Below are 21,679 nucleotides of genomic sequence, written 5' to 3'. Positions count from 1 at the left end.
ACGTTGCTTTTGTTACAGGGACAAATAGCTAGCTTTGAAGATAAAGGGCACACATAGCAGTTCATTTGGTAAATATGGGCACTTGCTCAAAATTAATATGTACGGAAAAGGATCGGGTGTGTGTATAAATGTAACACATGCTACAATGGTGTTGTTGACTTACGTTTATACCTATTGCCTTCCTATGACTGTTGAGTACCAAAGAATTTTTACCCCCCTTTAAGGAGGTGTAGAAACACATCGTTAGCGAATTTTTTCTCGCTATACATGTAAACCTCACCTGTGGCACAAAAACATTTATACATGGAACAATTGTCTCCAGAAAGGGACCGGCTACTTATTATGTACTTTGCTTTGGCTTATAACATATACCTCCCCCATCGTTGTAATTTTATGAATTCCCCTTTTCGATGCATTACGCTGCTTTTTTCTATGGGTCAAATGGGATGAACTGGGGAGGAAGGTTTACTAAGTTGGTGGCTTGTTTTGAAGCCTTGGATAGATAACCCTTTTTACTTAGTTTTACACTATTTTATTTGTACCGTTCGCCATTTAGAACTAAAACTAAGTTTATACTTAGGATAGTAGTTTTATATGTAAGATGAAGTGAGGTGTTGTCTTAACCATAGGAGGGACCCATATCAACGAGAGCTACATTTTCTACATCACATACCCTGATCAGGCAATGCACATTCATTCGCTGTCATCAGCACAGGTGTGCAAACGTGTTCACGTATGGACCTACTAATAAGCGTTACGTGCTGTGTGAATAATTGACCCTACTTGGCTACATTTTTTATATGCCCCTTTGTGACGCATAAGGAGGTCGGGAGAGCTTCACTTCGGTGACCCCCTCGCTTACCCAACCGAGGGTAGTTAACTATTTTCTCATTTTTCGAGATTTTTCACTCAAGCGGAATGTTAGGAATGCACTTAAATATATAGGGTGCTAGTGTGTGTAACTGTAACGGGAGAGATTCTCTTTTTATAATGTAAAATGTATAAAGCTTTAATTTGTAAATATTCACTTAGAAAATATATGCATAATACCTGGACTACTAATAAATAAATATTTACACAGTTTAGGCTTGCGCCACGTATGTATCTGCATTTTACACAACTTTCCCATTTAAGAAAAAACCTTTTTTGAAAATGTGAAAAAAAAAAAAAAAAAAGGTATATGTGTTGTAAATCATTTTCAAGGTAAACTCCCTTTGTAGTCGAGGTGTTCACTTAAATGTTTAGAAAACAGTTGAGCTATGTTTATATAATACGTTTGCGTGCTTAACCCATGTGTGCAAAAATATAACCCCTGCGAGTTTAGGAGCTAGGTGCAGGGTGCAGAAGTCATTTGGGGCCTTTACTTTAATGTGCATTTGAAGCACACCTAAAAATGTACATCTAAGCTGCTCAACTGGGACTATCACCCAATCCTCACCTTCGCATTACACATGTATATTTTGCTCCTACCTTTCTTTGCTACATACCCTTTTCTACATTTTTCAACAACTCAAAAAAAAGGGATACAAAGTAAGAAAAAAATAATAAAATAAAAAAAACAACGCCCCGTGATAGTAGCACAAAGAACTGCAAAAAATGTGCGTACACCGTGCTCATGTGTATTATGTTAATGCACAATTTATATATAAAACTATTTGCACACATGTATGACATACGAACCCACACCGTCATAATTCGAAATATATACATTACCTTTTTTCACATTAAACGACGTAAACTGGAAGAATTTATTATTTACTTGCAACACATATTTGTTAAAAATAAAAGTTTTTAACTATTTTTTAAAATGTGAACATTTCTTATGTGACCTTTTTGATAAGAATATTATTATGCCTTTCACCTTCCCGTTACCATATGAGTGTACGTGTATACATGTACACAAACATTCGCGTACCTTTTCGTTGTGTGGTACTTTTCTTGCATTTTTTTTTAAATTTGCCAACCCCCCAAATCATTAATCAGCTAAAGTGTTACACTGTGTCACTCTCATTTGTGAATTTTACACTTCAGGGACTCGTCATCATTTTCTTTTTACATTTCCCTGTGTATATGCCATTTGTGCAAAGATAGGTACATATGCGTACAAGTACGTGAGCATATTATATATTATGCACATAATTCGCTATGCACTGCGTGCGCCTATTTTTGAACGCAAAAAAAGCAGCGACATAAAAAAAAAAATCGGGTACACGTACTCCTTCGGGTGAAATTTTACAGGGTATGAATCCAAGAGGAAATATTTATAGCTACATAAATTGATGTTACAACGATAAGCAAATAAAAAAAAAAGAAAAAAAAAAAAATTGGCAAACATATTTTGCATTTTTATTTCACAAATTTTTATTTTTCCAATTGAAGCCATGTACATCTGCAGGTGTTGAGGAACCTTCAGCTTCATGTATCTAAACATTATGTTTCAACGTTATGCATAAGCCGTATGTTTCAACGTTATGCATAAGCCGTATGTTTCAACGTTATGCATAAGCCGTATGTTTCAACGTTATGCATAAGCCGTATGTTTCAACGTTATGCATAAGCCGTATGTTTCAACGTTATGCATAAGCCGTATGTTTCAACGTTATGCATAAGCCGTATGTTTCAACATTATGCATAAGCCGTATGTTTCAACGTTATGCATAAGCCGTATGTTTCAACGTTATGCATAAGCCGTATGTTTCAACGTTATGCATAAACCGTATGTTTCAACGTTATGCATAAGCCGTATGTTTCTTCAACTTTGTACATCAATTTTTATGTATGTTTTTAATTAATATAGCAATTTTTTTGAATTACGCCTTTGGCTATAATATGTGTACATATATACAATATGTAGGTATGTGAATATTGTGCGCATGGTATATCAGCGTATACCACACTATGTATGCGTACAACCCTCGCCTAAGTTTATTTTACCCTTGTATTATTTACATAGCATATATATACGTACGTGTACGTATACATTATATAGCCTTATAAAATTAGCTTCCTTTGTTAATTCGTAATTTAAGCTCCCTTTGAACCTTTATATGTGTTTTAAATATACATACGCAGCATTCGATTTAGATCGAAGAGAAAGCGTTAATTATTTGTGTTTTCATTTTCCTTGTTTTGTAAGTAATTTTTTATGCATACTTATATGCATCCTATATTCGTACAGGGCGCAAGCGTGCGGCGCGTGAACGTGTCAGCTTGCCCCCTGCGATGTTGCCTAAGGTAACCTTCACCTAATCCAATACCCACTGGATATGTTTGCCCTTCATCATCCCCCAATTTCGTGCGCATCTATATGCAAGCACAGGTGCTTTAAATAGATTCCCAATTTTGACATATGTATAGGTCTTTATCAGCTTCATCTATGCGTGCGTAAGAATGTACGTAAGAATGTATGTAATTATGTACATAATTATGTACGTAAGAACTTGCGTATGTTAGTATAAATTCGATAAATTCGAACTGTTTACGTACCGTCCATATGTATTCAAACATTTGAGCGAAAAAAAAAAAAAAAAAAAAACACCCATTTTGAAGTGTACATCTGCATGTACAATTCGCAGTGTAGTTGTGAACCGCACGTATGGACTGTACGCGTAAACCATTCGCCTGATCCATTTGCGGCGTTCCTTTCTCCATATGCACTCAAGTTTTTGTACGTATAATTTATGTACGTAAATTTTTGCCACCCAAACGAATAATTTGTAACCTTTTTAATATAATATTTTCCTGTACACCAAGTATTTTACCAGTTGGTGCCTCAAAATTTTTATGAACACCAGTCCGTATGTACATTGGACCGCTATTTGGCAACTTTTACATGCGCGGATAATTATCCAATGCTCCAAACCCAACACCTGTTTAGTATTCATTTTCTATGATGTAGCTACATTTGGCAAGTGTCATAGAAGAGTAGTACATGGCTGTAAATGCCTTTTTTGTTTTTAATTTATTTTATGCGTACTTACTCTATTTATATAAATATTAAAAAAAAAAAAAAAAAAAAAAAAGGAACATTGTTAATTAGTAACACGGCTAATCTGGAGTACTGCCACCAGCAGTACCACAAATCAACAAAAGAATAAAACAGGAAGACCGTTTGGTAAGGTAGAAAAAAGCAAAAAGGAAAAAAAGAACTACAAGTTAACTGAAGGAAAAGAAGGAAACGTAAACAGGAGACGTGCGGGGGGCATGTTAGTACCACATATTCTCACCATCCCGTAAGAATCCTCGTTTAGCCCACATCCAAGGCCGGAAGGTAGAATCTGGAAAAGTGGTACGAATCAAAGTAGAATCTAGAAAACAGGTAAAACTATGGACGTAGAGCAAAAACAACATGAGAATGCATATTGCGTATATAATGAAAACTTTGATGAAACAACAGTAAGCTCCAACAGCAGCAGTGGCAGTGCCACAGAGAGCCATACGGGCAGTAGCAGCGGAAGTAGCAACGGCAGTAGCAACAGAAGTAACAACAGAAGTAACAACGGAAGTAACAACAGCATTAGTGACAACAGTGACAACATCAGTGAAAGCAGTGAAAGCAGTAATGGCGATGCGGAGAGCAAAGACGATAATGGAGACAGGGAAGGTGAAGCAATAGAAAATTACATGATGTCATATGAGGAAAACGAAGACGCCCAAGGGAAATATACCAACCAAGAACTTTCAGAGAAAAACATCAGTGCTAGCACATCAAATTTGAATAACTCCTTCGACCCTATACAGTTCCAAAATGAGTACAACGGAAATGGAATGGTACCCATGAAGTGGGGTTATGAGAAGGGTGCAGAATTGCCACATGACATTTTATCCACCCCACCAGATGGAGCGCATAATAACATGCACCTGGAGGACTATAAGGAACTGAAAGGGAATGAAAATTTAACAAATTATAATATGCCCAGTGAAAGAGAGCAAGAACGGAAGTACCTCTACACCACTAATGAACCTGGGGAGTTATTAAACATGTATAATATTCAGGGTAAAGAAAATTTTAAGATGAACCAGGATGGTACGCAGCAAATGGCAAACATGTTCTCGTGTGAGGAGAATCGTAACACATATGCCTCGACGAACAGTGCGAATAGCAACGAGAGGAGCACTGTGGAGGGCAGCATGGCCACACAGCCGGTTGAAAATGTTCTAATTGGACGAACGGCCCAGAGTTGTGAACAAGGTGTGTATGAAATGAGCGCAGGAAGCAGTGGAAATAGGGGATGTAGTGAAAACAGCGGAAGTAATAGAAGTATGACAGAGGGGCAAAATGTAGAATATGCTACTAATGAGAATGTGCCCACCAGTTTAAGTAACATGCAGAACGAGGTAAATAAAGCAGACCCCGCAACGTATATGTATGACAGACCCTTTAACGAAGAGACATCGCCCAAAGTTGAAAATATGTGCTATTACAACATGAACGATGTAAGTGGAAATAAGCTGAATGATTACATTTCAAATATGCAGGTCATGAGGGACACCTTCACAAACAACCATTTAAGTAACATGGGTAGAAGTAGTTTTGATATGAGTACAGACGCTGGTCCGATGAGTTACGAGACCGTAACAGGGATGAGTGCGATGAGCTGCATGAGCGGCAGGAACAGCGTAGACAACATGGCCAGCCCGATCCGTATGAACGAATTTGACCATGTGAAGAATATGGGAGAATGTAGCGAAATACAGAAAATAATGGAAGGCAATATCGTTAAGGAGATAAATAACTTTACGGATAAGGGGAACTCGAACTACATAAATTTCATGAAAACAGGCGCAGAGGATAATAAGTTGAATAGTTTGAATAGTGTGGACATGGATTACTACCATAAGGGAGTTCTCTACGGTGCGGCTAGTGAAGAATCTATCCTTTTGAAAGGTCAGGCTGCAGGTACCAACCAGAATGTATTGTGCAATGCCAATGGGGTGAACATGGGCAATACGATGAACGAAACACATAGCGTGAATAGTACAAGCAACTTGAGCAATGTGAACGGGGTCGGTAGCATGTGCACGGTTAATGGGGGTAATGGCCTTAGCGGGATAAGCACCCTCAACACAGCGAACAGCCTAAGTACTATGAGCAGCATGAGCGCCTTAAGCAACATGAGTGCTCTGAGCAGTATGAGCGCGTTAAGCAGTATGAGTGCCCTTAGCAATATGAGCGGAATGAACAGTATAAACGCTTTCAGCGGTATAAACCGACAGAACGATACAATGCCGATAAGCAACATGAACAGTATAAATGAGGACGGCATGAACCTCCACACCAATCGGATAGAAAACAATGTGCAGAAAGAAGACCTATACCTGATGACGCAGGGCGAAGCATCCAAAAATACGACTGGCATAAATGAAGAAATAGAGAACGCACCAATTGTGTACAATGAAAATTTTACCCCTCAAGGAATGGCAGAGAAGAATTATCCCTACCAAGGACAAACCTTTCATGCGGCAGAATTGAGTAAACAGTATAGTCAGGTGGATAGCGGAAATGCCATGAACATTCAGGGCCAAGACAAAAATGAAAGTGCAGGCAACGGCTTCATTTATCCAGTGCATAACAAGGAAAGTATAAATAATTCCAACACAAATGTTTATTTAGACAACCGCTATAATGCACCCGTGGGTGGAAACAACTTAAATTATGTAGCAAATAAAAATATGGAAAATGGTCATTCCGCCAATAATCTCCTTTACCAAGCGTCCGATTATTATCATAAAAATTTTCCGCATAGTGAAGATCCGAAAAATGTAAGTGCCTACCGTTCCGCGGAAAATTTAAACATAAGTAATAGTGTAGGACAAACTGATAGGGGACCGAACTGTAACATGAACAACATCGAGCAAAACCTCGCTAGTAACGAGAAACGGAGTTATAAAAGGGGCCCAAGAAAACGCAACACCCCAGTGGAAAATAATGCGCAACTGGCCAGCAGCATACCCTGTGATAACAGCAATGCAGTAAATGGAGAAAACAACCTTGGCACAAAAAACGTTAATATTGACGGTGGGAACATCAAATTGGCACAAATGAACATAAGTGAAGAATTAAATAAATTTAATCTGAGCATGAATTCAAATTTTACCGACATAAAAGAAAAAGACGAATTGTACAAAACTGTTTTATTTTTTGACAAAAAAAATGAAAAAATGATTAAAGTGAAGGATCCTTTAAAGCGAAAAAGAAGACTTAAAAAAAATGCCAACGAGGAAAACGAGAATCCAGATCAATGCCAACATCAAGAGGGAAACACTGGCAAGTCATTAGTATCACACGAGCAGAATGAAAATTGGAAGCCAATTTCGATGAACAACGCAGAACCTGTAGGAACAAATAATTGCACGAACGGAGGCTCAGCGATGCAGGAACAGAGTATCCACAATCTTAGTCACAATAAAAGCATGAGCGGAATATTCACTAGCCAAAATAAGGAGGTAATTTATACCCCTGTTATGAGGGATGGCCAGGAGAATAGTAATTTCGTCATGGGGCATAGTGCCACCTATCGAGACGGTACCCGCGAAAATATTATGAACGGAAATGGAGTAGACTACCAAAGACATGGTGCTGGAAATTATAAAATTGTAAGATCCTTAAGTGGAGAAAATATAAGCAGTGAGGGGGTTATGTGTTTCCCGGCGGATGGCAATTCTACTGCGGAGTACACAGCGCAATGGCATGCTACCAAGGGGGCCTTCGATAGGAGTTACAAAAAATTGCGTATGAACGAGCACACACACGTGCCAAGTATTAACACCGGCTTTAACGGCGCAAGTAACAATAACGAGAGCAAACTTTTCCGGAGCCACAGCTTTAGTAGTTTTCCAAATCAGAACCCGGAGGGGGTAAAATGCATGATCAGCGGTGCATATAATAATAACTCCTACACAGATAACCCCATTTCGGGTAGCCCGTTTCAAGTGCAGTGCAACAAAATATACGACCAGCTGAACGAAGCGAATCGCGCTACATATAGTGACGCTGTGCAGATAGGCACAGGTGAATTCTTCGCAAAGCGGGATGATATATTTAAGAAGGGGGCGTTCTCCTGCGATCCGATGGGCACCATGAAGAACAACCACGGCAACGGTAACCTGAACGGCAGCGGCATCAACAATGTTGAACCGACAAGTTGCGTTATGAACAAGGGAAATGAAAACATTTCTGGCACGTATTATACATCCAACAATCACGGAATGGCAAACCAGTTTTCCTCCTATGGGAAGTTCCTAAAGGACGAATTAAGCGGAACGTTCGAAGGGAACATGAAGGTAAAGGTTGAGCAAAACCCCAACGGAATGAACAACGGCATAGTAAGCGATAATGGCGTCAACAACATTGGGGGGAGCGTTGGAAATGACCCCTCCAGTAGCAATATCATCTGCGGAATGGACGGCACAGGGGAAAAGAAGTACGTCAGGAGAAGGGGGAGATGCAAGAAGGATAAAGGGGAACAGGACGATAATACCATCCAGGATGGCGAAGCAGTTAGCGAAATCCCCAGAAAAAGAAGAACCTATAAACTTAAAAATAAAAACGGTACCTCCGGAAGAGGTGTGGAAAATGATGAAGCAGGTGACATGTACGTGGGCATGCCCGATGCTGAAAATATGCCACTAGAGAATGAACCCATACGGTTAAAGCGTGGCGGTAGAAAGAAGGGCAGCATCAAAAAGGGATTCATTTTAGTGAAGCAGGAGGGGAACAATGAATGCGTAGGCGAGAATAACTTCCACTCAAATGTGATCAGGATATGTAAAAATGAAATGCCCTACGGGATGGTAAATAATAGTATACCAAGTGAAGAGCCATTTGGTGTGGTAGATCATTCGATGGATGGTCTAACAGCGAATGGTGTGAATATTAAATTGGAAGGAACCCATGAAGATGCAGATTCAGCCTTTTGCTCAGCGGGGGTTATAAATGATGCCATTGCCGATGTAAACACAGAAGTGAATGTGGAAATAGATTTTAAGTCTAAGAGGAAGCCCAAAAGAAGTGTGAACTTATTTATAGCCCAGAAAAGTAAATCCGAAACAGCACTGGAAAGAAAAATAAAATCCAGAATTTGCTTAGAGGACTACTACAAAAAGAATAAAGAGATATACCACGGAATCGACCCCCTAATGTCCATCAATGTTGTGAATTTACCATCCATTGAAGATGAATCCTTTAGTGATAACTTAACAGTGCTTTTTAAGAAAAAGAAGAAAAATTTGATATGCTCCAACTGTCTGTATGCGTTTAAAATTCAGATAAGTGGAAGGAATGAGTTCGTGCAGGTTGCAGCGACGGGGGGGGAAGAAGCTGGCGGGGATGGTCCACAAATGGATGCACCAAATTGTGCGCAAAATGATCAGCAAGGTGGTCCACAAAGTGATGTAGAAAATGATCCACAGAGCGATGCAGAAAATGATCCACAAAGCGATGTAGAAAATGATCCACAAAGCGATGCAGAAAATGATCCACAGAGCGATGCAGAAAATGATCAACAAAGTGATACACAAAATGATCAACAAAATGACCCCCCAAATGATCCGCAAAGTGATGCAGAAAATGATACACAAAGCGATGCAGAAAATGATCCACAAAGCGATGCAGAAAATGATCCACAAAGCGATGTAGAAAATGATCCACAAAGCGATGCAGAAAATGATACACAAAGCGATGCACAAATTGATCTACAAAGTGACCCCCCAAATGACCCGCAAAGTGATACACAAAATGTTCCACAGAATGACCCGCAAAGTGATACACAAAATGAACTGAAGATTGAACCACAGTGGTCCACACAAAATGACTCCATCAACAATAACGAGAGCGACAAACGAAACGATGAGGAAAGTGCCAACACGGATATGATGGACCCTTGTAGTCAAGCAAACCAATCGAGCGAAGAGAACGGCGAAGCGGATGTAGAAAGCAGCGCATCTGAGGAGAACCAAATGAACCCACCGGAGAGTGATAACCCCGAAACGGATGAAACAGTGGAAGCAAAAAATACGATTCATGTGAAGGAAGAACTGGAAGAAAACTCCGAAATTATTGAAAAAATAAAAAGCGAAAAGTACCTCAAAATTAGTATGTACAAGGAGTTAGTGGAAAAAAACGCACTAGTGGAAAATTATTGTATGATCACCTTTTACTGTCTCTGTGGTTATTTTAAATGTATCAAAGAGGATAATGAGTGGAAGCAAATCACAAACTGTCATTTCGATGAAAAGGATAAAAGGAAACCGAAGGCGCCCAATGTATTCTGCACAAGGTGTAAAGAATTGCTAGTAACAAATAGATTTCTAGATAAGGATAAAACGAAAATTATTATGATATGCGAATGTGGAAGTAGAAACTATGACAGAACAGATTTGTTTTGGTCCAGAAGAGGAAATATTAAGCAGAGAAAAGCACCTCAAATATTATGTGATGAATGTAATTCGAAAATGTGGGTACACACATGGCTTGATGACATTGGGTCGAAAGTTAAATTGTTATGTAAATGTGGTTTTAAGAATTTTCTTAAAAAAAATAATAGTTGGGTTAGAAGTCCACGATGGAAAAAACCCGTGCCCTTAATTATTTGTAATTCGTGTCAGCAGAAAATGTACATGAGTCAGTGGCTAAACAATGATGGAACGAAGGTTAAGATGAAATGCGAATGTGGATGGAAGACGCTCATCAAAGAAGGAAACACATGGGTTAGAAGTGAATGGTCCAAAAAATTACTATGCCTCCGGTTGGTAAAAAATCCAGAACTTCTACAAAAGAAATATAACATACATCCTCATAAGAAAATTAAATCGGATGAAGAGGAATTATCCGATAGGAACAGCCAGAATGGGTTGTCCCCCATGAGGGATGGAATTTTCCCAACATTTTCCCCCAGAGAAATGACGATAAATCACCATGGTGCTATTACAAACGAAATGTATAATCCCAACAATTTGGGAAATCGCCAGGTTGGTGAAACTAATGGTGCACTGAACCAAATGAGGAGCTCCGATTCGTTCATGGTTTCCGAAGCGACAGAGGGTTTATTACTTGGAGATGATAATTACATAATAAAAAACGGCAACCGTCCTGTTGAGGACGGTCCGAATGATACGATGTTCGTTTGGGGCGTAGAAAATGGCACAACCAGGGGTCAGGTAATTCCCTACGAGGATGTCCTTCTGAGGAAGAAACGTGGTGCGTGCAGTCCAAGAGGCGGTCGCGGTAGGGGCAGTCGGGGTAGAGGTAGTAGAGGTGGCCGCAGCGTTGGTAGGGGAAACATCCTTAGCGGGAACCATGTCAATGGTAACCATGTTGGCGTACCCACGGATGGAGGTGATATGTGCTTACGCGGTAACGCAGTAAACAATATCAGAGGAAGGAGGAAGCCCCGTGGCCCCAGGTCCTACGTGAACGGTAGGAAGAGGGGGCAGAACGTCAGTTTCGCCGAAAATAGGGATTACCATATCGCTAGCACGGAAACGGCCGATGATGCGTCACACTCGTATAATAATGTCCTAAACCTAAATGGTTCAATGAATAAGGCGGTTGTGGGAGATTCTTATATTACAAACAATTACGGACAAGTGAAAAGAGAAGGAGATATGGACTTGAACAAAATGACCCCCTGTACTGATGGAGATGCCAAAAAAATGAATCCTAATAATGGCCAGAAGAAAAAACCAGGAAGACCGCCACTTAACAAACAGGATAAGAAGGTGAAAAAAACAACTGCGCGAGAAAAATTGAATAACACGGAAAATGCTTCCATGGCGAATACAATGACTGCCGTTACAGCAGGTGCTTCAGTTGCTACTACAACAGCAGCCATGACAACTGATGCGACGACCAGTACCACCGTGGCATGCACAAGGATGTATGGTGAAAGTTCCCCAGCTAGCCAAATACATCAAATTCACCAAACTAACGATGACATAATAATGGACAACATGATTAAAAAAAAAGGCAGCGTAATAATTGACAGTATAATTAAACACCCGGATAATAGCCTAAACGGTAACAGCGAAAAGTTACCAAACTGCAACACCATTAACAATCCCGCAGCAGTCGATATTTACGGTGAGAAGTATCCCAATGGGGAGGGAAAACCAACTAGCAATGGTGGCAAAATGTATTATGAGAATCCCTATTACTATGGTAACGGTTACTATGATAAGGGTTATTTCAATCAGCCCGTCGTATCGCAGTTTGGGGAAAATAACAACGGCAACAGGAGCAGTAGCAATGACAAAAGCGGCAGTAACGATCCTGTGAGTATTAATAACATGTACGGCGCGTGCCACCATCAGAACAAGGAATACCCCGTAAACTACAACATCAACGCCACTACAAATCCAATGACGAATAAAAAATTTGCGGACAATAAAGGCAGTGGAGATGCTTTACCCATGAATATAAATTTTGATAAGAAGAAATTAATAGTAGAAAATATGAAGAAGTTAAATGTTAATATTAGCGAAAATGATATGAATGCCCTTTTGGAAAATGTGGACGAAAATGTCCTAATGGACACCCTTTTGGGAAAATTTGTTGACAAGACTGTAATGGAAAATCGAAAAATGGATGAGAGTGATATGAACATGAATGAGAATTATGCTATCCCTTTGAGGGGAAACAGTGGGTTCACGAATAGCAGTTATAGTTCGAACGAATTTAACCAATCGGAGTTCAGCTCAAACGAAATTTACAGAGATAACAACATGTGCTCGTATGATAATTACGCGGGAAAGATGTTTGCAAATGGGGGGTACCAGAATGGTTTGTATCAGGGTGGCGTTAATCAGGGTGCCGTTCCCCAGAATGAAGTTCACCAAAATGGGCTACACCAAAGTGGGTCACCCCCGAGTGGGTTCTATCAGGGCATGATCCAGCACCCGTTTAGCAAAAACGCTTCTGCTGTAGGCGCACCGACAGAAAGTAACCCCATCAGTAAGGACAACATGAACTACGTTGTGATGGAAAACAAGGACGGCAAAAAGGAAATTGAGCGTAAAAATATAAACATGATAAATGTACAAAGTGGGGCTGATAACAATTTTAACGCACATATGACAGAGAGGAATGGCCACCATGTGGAAGACTCCATGAATAGAAAGGTACGGAGCCAAAGTATGACGAATAATATTATGGCTTTCAAAAATGTGAGCAGAAAAAATTCGATGAATAATGGCCCATGTGGAAATGATTACCTAAGTAGCAACTTTGCCTATTCGAATGAATTGATGGGGAAAAAGGATAAGTACAACATGGAGGTTAACCTGAATTTAGGGGAACATATAAACGTGAAGAATATCCCCACCGGTTGCGAATTGCGCAGTGGTGTCAGTAACAGCATGGGCGGTAACATCGCCAGGAACTTGGATCCCCCTGGGTTTGAAAACGGTATATATGATAATGACCCAAATGGTGGCAACATCGTTAATGGCAACAGCAGTGGTGAACACGTGAGCGGTGCAAAAAATGATGGACTGCTAAACATGTGCAATTTGAACGAAAACCTGCAATACTTTAGCAACGAATTTAAAGCGGCCCTTGCGCACGTCCTTTCGGATAAAGCATCAGACGCACAGAAGGAAAATTTCCAAAATTATCTAAAAAACTTAGCTAGCAATTTTTGCAATATGGCAAATAAAGAGGACCATCTGACAAGTGAAAAACAGCAAGGCTACAACAATAGTGCGCTCTCATGTGAAGACGAAAGCAGATATTTAAAAGATAACAAAATGGAAAACAACAATGCACTTAAGGATCTACTATTACCAATTCTTGCGAACGAGGAGGAAAATGCCACGCCTCTGAAGAACAACTTTTGCAGTGAATATAACCTATATGAAAATATGTTAAGCATGCCAAAAATGGATGAAAAGATGAAGAATGAAGAAATGACAGTTACGCCATCGTATAAGGCACAAATGAATGATATGAGTCAAGACAAAAATAATATGAGCGACATTCTTTGTGGGTATAATTTTAACTCAGATAGTGATGAAAAGGCATGTACACATGAGAGGAAGTATAAAATTAATGATTTTATAACCGTGTGCACAAATTGTAATGAATACCTTAATTCGAATATGGATTGCAAAATTGTATCGCCCAGTAGTTCGGATAGCAGCAGCAACAACAGCTCGGAACAGAAGCTGAATGCACACCATGAGGACTTTCTTCTACGTAACAGTGAATTAAAGAACTATGAAAATTTCTCCTCTGCTAAGGAAGACAGGAAGGATTACCACGGGGGAAGCCCAAACAGCGTCATGAGTAACGCGATGAACGGATCGATGAATGGATCGATGAATGGATCGATGAATGGATCGATGAATGGATCGATGAATGGATCGATGAATGGATCGATGAATGGATCGATGCACGGATCGATGAATGGATCGATGCACGGATCGATGAACGGCTCCATGAACAGCATTAGCAACAACAGTAACAACAGTAACAACAGCAGTAGCATGCCCATTATGGAGAACGTGGAGGACATGAACCACCTGTACAATCAGTACTGCGACTATTACGTAAACAATACCTCCATGGAGGATATGCAGATGAAAAATAATTACCTGAACAATCTCTTTTTTCAAGATCAGAATAACTACTCCCCTGCTAGCGATAACTGTACGAACAGCCAAACCCCGCCAATCAAGTCGGAAAATTTTTACTTCAGTGAAGATAACAACTACCTTAGCGACTCCACCACGTACATGCATGGGAACACTAACGCCAATAATGTAGTGCAATTTAAAGAAGGAACATATGTAGAGAATAATTTGAACAATAATAATAGCGATGCGAATTATCAGGAGGATGACTATGAGAATTATATCAATTCGGAGTGCAACAACAATTCCTGCTACAACATAATTCACACCTGATTTGGGTGGAGCTTGTGTGTGTCTCTCTTATTGTTTTGCCTGCGCACTGGGGATCAATTATTCACCTTGCTTGGAAGTACAATTTGCTTGATTGTACAGACACGTGGAAGACAAAAGGTGAGTTTTTTTTAATTTTTTTTTTTTTTTATTAAAAATTTGTTTGAAAAAAATTCCAAGAGACGTTCCAACGAAGGAGCAGTCGCTTGGCAATAATATGTTGTTTTTACTAGATCATACGTACACTTATTTGTATCAGTATTAAACCTATTAATCGTTTTAAATGTTTTAATCCTGTACGCAATACATGTCATTCTACATGTGTGCGTAATTCTAACATAATTCAAGCGATAAAAAAAAAAAAAAAAAAAAAAAAAAAAGTTGTTTTTATTTTTTAATAACCTTTTTTTGCCGCTTTAATGTTTTTACAATGTTTGTTTAAATCATAATAATGTTTTAATGTAATAACGTAACACTGCAATCACCTATTAATTTATGTAAGCATTTTTTTTTAACCTATTAATAATAACAACAGTAACTACAGCGTTATAAATAACAACGCCTTTTTTTTTTTTTTTTTTAATTTTGTATGTTTTTTTTACCAAAATTCATTCACGTATTGTTTTTCATTTTTTAAATCTTTAATTCAAATGTGTCTGTTTACTCATTTTTGTGCAAAAACAAACAGAAAAAACAAAAGTGCTTTTAACAGGATCAGTGCATCTTTAATTTTTTAAGCATTAAAAAAAAGTGTCACTCCTATGGCAGTTGCGCAGAAATGGTACGAAACTTCCAATCAAGACAGGTGTTCCTTTTTTCTTTTTGTTCACTGACGTTTTACAAGTTCGAAACTGCCCACGTATTTACCGCGTCCATGGGGTTGTAATCAGACAGGAAAGTTGAAACTGCGGCCAAGACGTGCTAACTACGGAGTAGCCTACAACAGAGGTGCCATCACTGCGTTTTATGGACGCGCTGTTAACAAGGGCGATCCGATAAATGGCTAAAATTGTTGCAAATGACGATGGTATATTCTTCCATGTCCGTTCAGTAAAGCACGTACACACGTGCATAGGTAGATATTTACATTTATACACACACACGTGAATGCTCCTCTTCGCTTCCAGTGAAGCGTCTGCCTCTGTGTGTATCGCTTTCATAGAAGGGGCGAGATACAACCTGTCTTAGCAGGGGAAATTCTTCCCGCAGTTATATACATTCGGTTTTAAAGAGTCACTTTTTCCTATGGTAACCACTGCATATGCCTTTTTTTTTATTCTTTAATCCATCATTTGAACCATCATTCTTCTAAACACTTTTATCTTATGAGATGTTTTTTTTTTTATTTTAAGTTCTTTGTGAAATAAATATTTGTAAAAACTATTTCACTAAAATATGCACAGTTAAATTTTACTTTCTTGCATCAAACTGTACTACAATGTGCTATCCTTTTTTTTTTCTTTTCGTAAAAATTTTTCCTTCATATGGACTTTGATTTGCTCTATTACACTTTCTAAAATTATTCAGTTAGAAAATTAAAATGAACATTACAAACGTGTGACGAAAAAAATGACGTAAGTATGCGAACTGAAAAAATGCTTTAAAAGGAAAAGCGAATAATCGAAGTGTAAACGGAGTGAAATTTAACGCAATGGGGGGAAAATGGAATGATATTTTATTTTCCTTTTTAAAATTTACAGAATAACACAAGATAATTTGCAAAGGGTAGTGTAAAAAAAAAATTGGCACTTAGCACTACCCAACCTGATGCAACTGGTACAATTTGTGCAAGTGTGTATTTGCTTACATGCGTGCAGATTTCTACACACATGTATATAGGTCAGTGTAAAAAAGGATATACATATGTACAGGTGTACGTGGGTATATATATCCCTACGCGGTTGCATGCACGTGTGTATACTGGTATCCCCACTCGACACGGCAAATGAGAAAAGACGATACGATGACTTCTATGGATGAGGGTAAAAGGACGGAGGGGCAGACAAAAGAGACTGCCGCAGAAGGATGCTCTGATAAGATTGGCGAGATCGAAAAGGAGGACGACGCCACCCAGGGGGGGACAACTAAAAAGGAAGCAACAAATGAACAAGAAAGCAATGAAATCAGTGACAAGTACATAAAGTATTTGGAGTGTATAAAAAATAACTGGTCATCTTCCCAAGCATCAAAATTATTAAACAAGAAATTAATTAAATATATATCTGAGCGATTTTTATATATGTCCAGTTCATTGAAGGTTAGGGTGTTGACGAGTTTTTTTTATCTGCCTGATAAATTAAGGGTAGAAAACGAGCGGTACCTGTTATTAATTACAGCAAATGGTGAAATCGATGGTAACGGTTGGGTCAAAAAATTTAGCAGAATCTTAAAGCCATTTATCAAAACAGGCATAATGGATATTAAAGATATAGATAGCCAAACCATGCACAGAATTTTAAATTATATTGACCAAGAAAATAATAGCAAGAAACGTAGGACGCGTTACATTCACAATAAGAAGGAACTCGAGCACATACACATGTGCGATCCTGTTAATGAGTTAAAAAATTTGGAAAACAAAAACATTATACATTTGGATGAGTACAAAATGTTTACGCCGGCAAAAAATTTTGACTGTCTTCTTTCATCGGTAATTATGAGAACGCCCCAGCGAGATGGGGCTTCGTTATGTTGTTCACATACGGGGGGGAGAGCATGTCTGCGCCTACTTCGAACGTTTGGCACCTTGCACGTGGTGCATGTTTCAGCATAGTTGCACAATAGTGTCTTACTTTTTCTCTCCAAAAGGGGTGGCTCTTTTGTTGAGAGCCCTACAGAATAACCTAGCGTGGTGATTTGCACGTGCGTATATCCATCCGTTTGTGTTCATGCTTGTTTGTTCGTATACCCGTTCGCCCCCCTTGCGTGCCCGTCAACGTGAGGTAGCTGAGTATGCGGTGGTACATTTTTCACAATTTTCATAATTTCCACATTTCACTTTCCCTTTTTTTCTACCTTCAGATCATTAAGCGTGGAATAAAGGAGTTCAAAAATTGAAAGAATAATGTGGCTGTCCCTTGGAAGTTATCCCCTTGTGCGTGTTTTTTTTCTTTCAGTTATAACATCGCCAAGGCAGATTAGCCATTTTTTAGTTACGTAAATATACACATTGTGGGTATACTTGCCTTACGACATAATTACGCCTCACAGTTGAAGTTTCCCCTTTTTCATTTTATATTGCGTAATTTTCCTAACCTGTTACATGAACCCTTTGGTGGCATCATTTTTAACCACACCACAATGGTTATGAATCGTATGACAATTTTTTCCCCTTCTTTTAAAAGTTACATTTTTTTCTTTTTTTGGTCATAAAAATATTCCTCTTAACATATTTCCTCGTTCCAGCAGAATGATGAAAAAAATAAAATTGCATTTTTTTTTTTAAACACTTTGATAAAATATACCATACAGCATTAAAAAAATATGTATTTTTTTTAAGTGTTTTTCCACATGGTGAGGCGATGTTAACATGTTTTAATTCTTGCTCCTCCCGCAATTTCGGAAGCTATAAAACAATTGCTCTGTTGGCATGTTAACCGCACACAAAGCGAATTGAAATGGGGAAAAAATAAACATACGGATTGGTACAGAACGTATACACGTATTTATCACATGAACATATGCGCGCTCATGTATATTACGCACGCATGGGTTTTATATATACTTCATACATTCACGTGAAAGCAAAAACCGATCGAGGAAAAGGCATAAGGGAAAAGGAAATTAAAAAAAACGCATAACATATAGCATAAAATCGTAGGGAAAAAAACTCCAAGTAGCTTATCGCTGTGAATACATATATACATATTTATACAAACGCATGTGCTTGGTTTTTGATCTTTGTTTTCTCGTAAAACGTATCCAATTTGCGCATTATGTTCGTACTGAATGATTCTTGGGAACGCTCATAAAAAAACCTCAGATAAACGTTTTTTTTTTTTTTTTTTTGGAGTTGTTCCCTTGGATACTCTTAAATTAAGTCCTCCTTTTGAATAAAAGCAACGACTTTTTCCATAAACGCTCGATAGGTTTATATATTTCAAATTCGTAAAAAATGCGTAGACTTTTTTTTGTTCTTTTATCCCTCTTGTGCTTCTTGCTACATTATGTCCAGTGTGATGTTATAATTGTGGAGTAAGCAAGCGTGACAGCGAAAAAGAGAAAAAAAAAGGCGAAAACAAATCGAAGCGAAAGCGCTTCTTACACCTTTGTAATGATGAGGGACATTTTGAATGCCCTTCATTAGTACACCAAAGGGGCGCCGTCGACGGGGGCACATTCATATGCACGTAGTTTGCTCATCCATTATTCACATAATTGGGCAAATAGGAGTGTTCCCTCACGCCGTACCAGCGTAAATACATATACGTAAGAACCAGCATAGCCATTTGTGTGTCTAATTGCTCTTACCCTACCCTCTTCACAGCTCTAATGAAGCTATCCAAGGCTTTGACAAGGAGACCGTTTTAAACCTGTCCGATGTAGGAAAAAACTATAATGAGCTATTACATTCACTCTTCCACATACCTACGTAATATATACGATATGGATAGTGGGTATAATATGTTCATTTACACACATTTCCGTCCTTCATGCTTTTCTTCCCTTCCTTTTCCCCATTTCAGAATGTTTTTAACATATTCCTAGACACAAAAGTAAGGAACAACCAAATGTGTCCCACACACAAAAAATATTTTTTTAGCAGTTAATCATCACATTTTTTTCCCACCTGTACAGACGAAGAACGTGGACATATTATCAACATATGCAAATATTTACAATGTAATAGGCTGAAATGTGTATTTTCTAACTTGCGCCTTTAGGCCCGTTTTTATGTATGAACGCATACATGTGCATATTCCTTTTTAACGCACGCGTCACCCTCTTGTGGTTTTACTTTCCTGGGTGCTGTTAGTTCATTTTATGATTTCCTTCTAACGCTCGTTTTACAGAAATCCAACGTTGTCATAAATGATAACTGCGCATACGTTAAGGACCTGATCAAGGGAAGGAATCTCAAATATTTAGGTACGCAGGGGAACACGCCAAAAGGGGTGCAAGACCGCACATTGCCATGATAAATTGCGCCACTATGACGATAATGAAGATAATTTAATTTTATTTTTTTTATTTATTTTCTGCAGACGAGGTGGAAACCGTGGAGTATACCAAATCGAAAGAAGTAAGCGACCACCGTGTGCGTCTGGTTTATTCCCCCATTGCTGTGCACAACGGTGTTGTGCTTGCAACGGCGTTTCTTTTAACGAAGAAATGATAACATATGAGGGGATATATTAAACGCGTCCACGTAAATTTATTACGTGTGTGAATTTTCCGGATCATGCAAAAGAAAAAAATGAGGATAAATTGAAACCTTTAAAGAGGGGACGCTTTTCAAGATGGAGGATTCCGGATAGTCCATTCATTTTTGCGTATGTAACCCCCCGTTTTTACTTCCCCCCTGTAGACGAATAATTTTTCCATATACGTGTACACAGTTAACGGACAACCAGGTAACAAATTTGAACAAGCAGCAATGCTTGCTACAGAAATGTGCGCCTCCTGGGAAGAAGCATACGTATATATTTATATATATATGTGTATAGTTATGGTTACCCATTTCAATGTGACGATAATTATTGTGCGCTGACCGATTCTCCCCTTTTCTGTACAGATATAATACCGCTCATTTACCAGAAGCACCCAAAATATATAAGCTACATTATAACCTGCCAGGAAACCGACATTTTTGACAACCCAGAAGATGCAAAGCAAAATAAAAATGTTTTCCATACGAGCCCGGTAAGTGTGAACCGAGAAAAATAGTGCCATCTGTATATACCCATATATATAAATATATAAGTGTACGCACTAGTGTCTGTTTGTGTAATGCCGCCTGTTGCCTGGCCCTGTCTCTCATTGGTCCTCTTCTTGCCCTCCCCCCCCTTTCTTTACAGAGCATCCTATCCCAATTGATAGTCATCTTCTTAATATTTTTTTTCCTCTACATCGGATTTTACGTTTTAATGAATATTAGCACTCCGAAAATATTCGAAGATAAACAGTTAATAATAAATAAGGAACACTGACATGTTAATTAAAGCAAAAAAGACGGAAAAAAAAAAAAATATAAATAAATAAATAAACGTAACAAACGAGGATCCTTTTTTTGTTTTCCTTTGTTGTTTGTATTTTGAATTAAAAGTTGTAAATATTCATTGCCTCATTTTATCACATTGTAAAAATGTTTTAATTTGTAATAAAAAGCAAAAAAGGAGGTGTCCCAACACGAACTCGGAACATTCATTTACGCACGTGTGCGTATCCCGATGTTCGCATTTTTTATTTTACTCATTTATTTTATTTTATTTTTTTTTTTTTTTTTTTTTTTTGTTTATAAACATGATCAAAAAAGTAAATTAAAAAAAAATTAGAAAAAAGTAATTTAGCAGCATAATTGGTGGATAATGTTGGGGAAATACAAGTGGGAGGGGAAAAAATTGGTACGGTGTTAGCAAATTCGAATGGTAAGTGGTGGTTTCTATTAGGATATAAAGAGGTAAACAAATAATATCGGCGTTTGCACACACATGGGTATGATAGGGGATGCTCCATTTAGCTGCTGTCCAAATTTGCCCATTCAAAAAATTGGACGTCTGCCTGTGCAAACGCAGCAGAATTTGCATGCTCATGAGTGAATGTATACGCATAAATGTATAGA

General features: G+C 38.4%; 3 protein-coding genes across 3 annotated transcripts; all 3 read left to right on the top strand.

Moving 5' to 3' along the window:
- Window positions 1-4,326: 4,326 nt before the first annotated feature.
- On the top strand, window positions 4,327-14,901 carry PCOAH_00039430 (Uncharacterized protein; the record flags this gene model as incomplete). Its single annotated transcript, XM_020060734.1, has 1 exon — window positions 4,327-14,901. The coding sequence occupies one exon, from the start codon at window positions 4,327-4,329 to the stop codon at window positions 14,899-14,901; it is 10,575 nt and encodes a 3,524-aa protein (XP_019916555.1).
- A 1,942-nt stretch (window positions 14,902-16,843) lies between these two features.
- PCOAH_00039420 (Uncharacterized protein) lies at window positions 16,844-17,955 on the top strand (the record flags this gene model as incomplete). The annotated part of the gene is made up of 2 exons (XM_020060733.1): window positions 16,844-17,548; window positions 17,920-17,955. The coding sequence occupies 2 exons, from the start codon at window positions 16,844-16,846 to the stop codon at window positions 17,953-17,955; spliced, it is 741 nt and encodes a 246-aa protein (XP_019916270.1).
- A 1,014-nt stretch (window positions 17,956-18,969) lies between these two features.
- PCOAH_00039410 (Uncharacterized protein) lies at window positions 18,970-21,047 on the top strand (the record flags this gene model as incomplete). Its single annotated transcript, XM_020060732.1, has 9 exons — window positions 18,970-19,092; window positions 19,385-19,439; window positions 19,584-19,613; window positions 19,696-19,740; window positions 19,911-19,986; window positions 20,103-20,140; window positions 20,426-20,471; window positions 20,633-20,760; window positions 20,916-21,047. 9 exons carry the CDS (start codon window positions 19,013-19,015, stop codon window positions 21,045-21,047), a joined length of 630 nt encoding a protein of 209 aa, XP_019917026.1.
- Window positions 21,048-21,679: the final 632 nt, after the last annotated feature.

This window comes from Plasmodium coatneyi, chromosome 12 (assembly GCF_001680005.1).
Source record: "Plasmodium coatneyi strain Hackeri chromosome 12, complete sequence".
Lineage (NCBI taxonomy): Eukaryota > Apicomplexa > Aconoidasida > Haemosporida > Plasmodiidae > Plasmodium > Plasmodium coatneyi.
Note: the sequence above shows the minus strand (reverse complement) of the source record. Positions and strands in the feature narration are given on the sequence as shown.